Source organism: Pogoniulus pusillus, unplaced genomic scaffold (genome assembly GCF_015220805.1).
Source record: "Pogoniulus pusillus isolate bPogPus1 unplaced genomic scaffold, bPogPus1.pri scaffold_170_arrow_ctg1, whole genome shotgun sequence".
In the NCBI taxonomy this organism is placed as follows: domain Eukaryota; kingdom Metazoa; phylum Chordata; class Aves; order Piciformes; family Lybiidae; genus Pogoniulus; species Pogoniulus pusillus.
This window is the reverse complement of record NW_026974602.1, coordinates 18,301-22,928: the sequence shown is the minus strand read 5'-3', so window position 1 is coordinate 22,928 and position 4,628 is coordinate 18,301. Positions and strand designations below refer to the sequence as shown.

At 46.9% G+C, this 4,628-nt stretch overlaps 1 protein-coding gene across 4 annotated transcripts; it reads right to left on the bottom strand.

Moving 5' to 3' along the window:
- Positions 1 to 359: 359 nt before the first annotated feature.
- LOC135173968 (protein disulfide-isomerase TMX3-like) lies at positions 360 to 2,026 on the bottom strand. Of its 4 annotated transcripts, none has more exons than XR_010301617.1 (3): positions 1,840 to 2,026; positions 1,407 to 1,536; positions 360 to 618 (listed from the first exon to the last, which is right to left on the bottom strand). XR_010301617.1 is itself a non-coding variant. In XM_064141197.1 (3 exons), the coding sequence occupies exons 1-3, from the start codon at positions 1,784 to 1,786 to the stop codon at positions 520 to 522; spliced, it is 246 nt and encodes an 81-aa protein (XP_063997267.1). In that variant the 5' UTR covers positions 1,787 to 1,801; the 3' UTR covers positions 360 to 519. The 4 variants fall into 4 exon arrangements, 1 of the variants encoding a protein (XP_063997267.1); XR_010301618.1 differs by lacking the exon at positions 1,840 to 2,026 and adding an exon at positions 1,728 to 1,742; XR_010301616.1 differs by lacking the exon at positions 1,840 to 2,026 and adding an exon at positions 1,715 to 1,733.
- Positions 2,027 to 4,628: the final 2,602 nt, after the last annotated feature.

Genomic DNA, 4,628 nt, shown 5'->3' with positions numbered 1-4,628 from the left:
CAAAAACAAAGGCTCAGAGCTGGAAACAGTTCTCAGCAGTGCAGCAAAATCCCTTTCTTTTATTCCATAGAGAGGTGCTGCAGTGACCTCAGAGGTTTTTAAGTCAAAAGCTGCTTGCTAGAATCATAGAATCAGTCAGGGTCAGAAGGGACCACAAGGACCTCGATCCAGAGACACTTCACACTAGCCTGAGCCAAAACTAGAACCAAAACATTGCTCAGAACACAAAAGAACCTCTGATGCCATGGCAAAAAGCTCAAGGAAAAGAGGTTGGATTTTCATTATTCTGTCCCTTAAAATATGTCAGACTAACAGCAGAGTGAAAAATGTGAAATTCATGCAGGTGGAACAGTTAGAACTGTGGCAGACATGATTGGCTGTTTTAATCAAGAAGTTCATTTGGTTTAAGCCTAGTTCTAAATAGTGACAATAGATACACTAGGCACAGCATGGCAACAAGCTTACATCAAAGCATTTCCAAAGCCTCTGCAACTAAGTCCTTCTTGACTGACAAGAGCATCACCTCACTGAATAAGCAATGAACTCTACCATTACAGCAGCCTTGGCCTCATAGATGACTCTCTTGCTTCGTTGCAGAAGTCCATCACCAGCCTGTGCCTGCAATGTCAAATGGAACCATGTCAAAACTGCTGACACTTTGCAGTTATGATCCCAACAGTTCATTCCTCAGACCTCCCAACCCTTAAGTCCCTTAAGAAGGAAGTGAAAAGCAATTGCTCTTGCATTTCATGCTGCCCAGACGCTCCCAGCTCCTCCAGTAAGGCTAAGCATTCCAACAGGCTCAGGCCAAACTCTCCCACAGTTGTTTGAGACCATCACAGCAAACTAACAGCAAGTTGCTGCTCTACTCTCAGACCACAGAGGCTGCCTAGGGAGTCGCCATCCCTGCAGCTGCTCAAGAAAAGCCTGGATGAGGCACTTAGTGCCATGGCCTAGCTGACTGGAGAGGGCTGGGGGCTAGGTTGGGCTGGATGAGCTTGGAGGTCTCTTCCAACCTGGCTGATTCCACGATTCTAAGTGTACAAATACCCCAGCTGTGTGCTTTGAACCTTGTAAATAAGCTTTCTGCAGAGACTGAATGATAAGAAACAGGTTGGTTGTAGTTATTAACAACCTTTGCCTGGATACCAACATTAATATTGATTATTAATTGTGCATCACTCATAACGCACCCATTCCATGGCTCTTGGAGTTCCCACAGTGAGAACAGCAAAGGATGGCACACCCCAAGCACTCCTCACCACGTATTCACTGCCAGCACCCAACACGGGAAGACAGCCAGGACAGGAAGATAAATCACACGGCGTAACAATCGGAGCCACCGCAGCTAAGGGGGGAAAAACCAAACACCAACCAATATATCTCAAGCCACAACAAAGACTTACTTCAGCAGCACCATCCAAGATATCCTTCATGAACTTAACCATGTCCTCTGTCTTCTCAAGGTGTCTGTCTGGCAGCAAACACTGCTGGTTGGAGGCATTCAAGGCGACGGTAGTACGGATGGTCAGCTCGCTGGCAATGGAAAGCAGATGGGTTACAGGTTTGAAGAGCCACAGTGTAAAACACTGCAAAGCAAAGAATTCCTACAGCATGTCAGAGGGCGCTCAGTAAGCTTCTCCTTGTGTGTGTTCCCTTAAAGGCAAGAGGGGAAGGGGGAAGAGAATGGTACAAAAAAGCTTCTCAGCAGTACTTTGTCCCCTCACATCCGTGCAGGCAACGCGATCGAAGCTTATTGCATTTCACACCCCCACAGGTAGCTCATGACTTCCCCAGCAGCAAGAGATCACAGACAGGAACCTTGCACATGAAACGTACTACTAAGGTAACACAGGAAGTCTTTCAGCATGCAAAGGCAAAAGCACAACCCAAAACATTCCACATGGCCACAGTCCAGCTGAAGAACGAAAAACTGCTGGAACCAGTTCAGAGCAGGACCACGAGGATGAGCCAAGGGCTGGAGCACTTCTAAGAGGATAGGCTGAGGGAGCTGGGGCTGCTCAGCCTGAAGGGGACAAGACTCCAGGGAGACTTTAAAACTACCTCCCAGTACCTGAAGGGAACCTGCAGCAGGAAGGCTGCAGAGAGACTTTTTCCATAAGGGTGTCTAAAGACAAGGCAAGGGGAATGGTTTGAAGCTGAGCGAGAGCAGAACCATAGAAATTCGCTTTACAAAAAGCATTCATTCTGCTTATAGACCCAGTCAGGAATGACCTAGCCTGGAATCCTCTGCACCATTCTGCAGCTTTCCAGCTGCATCACACACTGGCAAAAGAAACTTTCTCCTAGCTGCTTTCCTTTGAAGCAGAAACACGTTTACATCCTAGCCCCATTGAAGAACCATAGAAATTCGCATTACAAAAAACACTCCTTCTGCCTATAGACCCAGCCAGGAATGGCCTAGCCTGGAATCCCCTACACCATTCTGCAGCTTTCCAGCTCCCTCACAAACTGGCAAAAGAAACTTTCTCCTAGCTGCTTTCCTTTGAAGCAGAAACACGTTTACATCCTAGCCCCATTGAAGAACCATAGAAATGCCGTTTAGAAAAAGCACTCCTTCTGCTTATAGACCCAGCCAGGAATGGCCTAGCCTGGAATCCCTGCACCATTCTGCAGCTTTCCAGCTGCCTCACACACTGGCAAAAGAAACTTTCTCCTAGCTGCTTTCCTTTGAAGCAGAAACACGTTTACATCCTAGCCCCATTGAAGAACCATAGAAATGCCGTTTAGAAAAAGCACTCCTTCTGCTTATAGACCCAGCCAGGAATGGCCTAGCCTGGAATCCCCTGCACCATTCTGCAGCTTTCCAGCTCCCTCACACACTGGCAAAAGAAACTTTCTCCTAGCTGCTTTCCTTTGAAGCAGAAACACGTTTACATCCTAGCCCCATTGAAGAACCATAGAAATGCCGTTTAGAAAAAGCACTCCTTCTGCTTATAGACCCATCAGGAATGGCCTAGCCTGGAATCCCCTGCACCATTCTGCAGCTTTCCAGCTGCGTCACACACTGGCAAAAGAAACTTTCTCCTAGCTGCTTTCCTTTGAAGCAGAAACACGTTTACATCCTATCCCTATTGAAGAACCATAGAAATTCGCTTTACAAAAGGCAATCCTTCTGCTTATAGACCCAGTCAGGAATGACCTAGCCTGGAATCCCCTACACCATTCTGCAGCTTTCCAGCTCCCTCACACACTGGCAAAAGAAACTTTCTCCTAGCTGCTTTCCTTTGAAGCAGAAACACGTTTACATCCTAGCCCCATTGAAGAACCATAGAAATGCCTTTAGAAAAAGCACTCCTTCTGCTTATAGACCCACTCAGGAATGGCCTAGCCTGGAATCCCCAGCACCATTCTGCAGCTTTCCAGCTGCGTCACACACTGGCAAAAGAAACTTTCTCCTAGCTGCTTTCCTTTGAAGCAGAAACACGTTTACATCCTATCCCCATTGAAGAACCATAGAAATTCGCTTTACAAAAAGCACTCATTCTGCTTATAGACCCAGCCAGGAATGACCTAGCCTGGAATCCCCTGCACCATTCTGCAGCTTTCCAGCTCCCTCACACACTGGCAAAAGAAACTTTCTCCTAGCTGCTTTCCTTTGAAGCAGAAACACGTTTACATCCTAGCCCCATTGAAGAACCATAGAAATTCGGTTAGAAAAAGCACTCCTTCTGCTTATAGACCCAGTCAGGAATGGCCTAGCCTGGAATCCCCTACACCATTCTGCAGCTTTCCAGCTCCCTCACACACTGGCAAAAGAAACTTTCTCCTAGCTGCTTTCCTTTGAAGCAGAAACACGTTTACATCCTAGCCCCATTGAAGAACCATAGAAATGCCGTTTAGAAAAAGCACTCCTTCTGCTTATAGACCCAGTCAGGAATGGCCTAGCCTGGAATCCCCTGCACCATTCTGCAGCTTTCCAGCTGCGTCACACACTGGCAAAAGAAACTTTCTCCTAGCTGCTTTCCTTTGAAGCAGAAACACGTTTACATCCTAGCCCCATTGAAGAACCATAGAAATTCGCTTTAGAAAAAGCACTCCTTCTGCTTATAGACCCAGTCAGGAATGGCCTAGCCTGGAATCCCCTGCACCATTCTGCAGCTTTCCAGCTGCCTCACACACTGGCAAAAGAAACTTTCTCCTAGCTGCTTTCCTTTGAAGCAGAAACACGTTTACATCCTAGCCCCATTGAAGAACCATAGAAATTCGCTTTACAAAAAGCACTCCTTCTGCTTATAGACCCAGTCAGGAATGACCTAGCCTGGAATCCCCTGCACCATTCTGCAGCTTTCCAGCTCCCTCACACACTGGCAAAAGAAACTTTCTCCTAGCTGCTTTCCTTTGAAGCAGAAACACGTTTACATCCTAGCCCCATTGAAGAACCATAGAAATTCGCTTTAGAAAAAGCACTCCTTCTGCTTATAGACCCAGTCAGGAATGGCCTAGCCTGGAATCCCCTGCACCATTCTGCAGCTTTCCAGCTGCATCACACACTGGCAAAAGAAACTTTCTCCTAGCTGCTTTCCTTTGAAGCAGAAACACGTTTACATCCTAGCCCCATTGAAGAACCATAGAAATTCCGTTTAGAAAAAGCACTCCTTCTGCTT

Bases quoted from the DNA above. Each gene is read 5' to 3' on its own strand.
- LOC135173968 (XM_064141197.1), bottom strand. The intron at 619-1,406 runs GTAAGTCTTTGT...TTGACATTGCAG, and splicing joins TCTTGGATGGTGCTGCTGAA to GCACAGGCTGGTGATGGACT.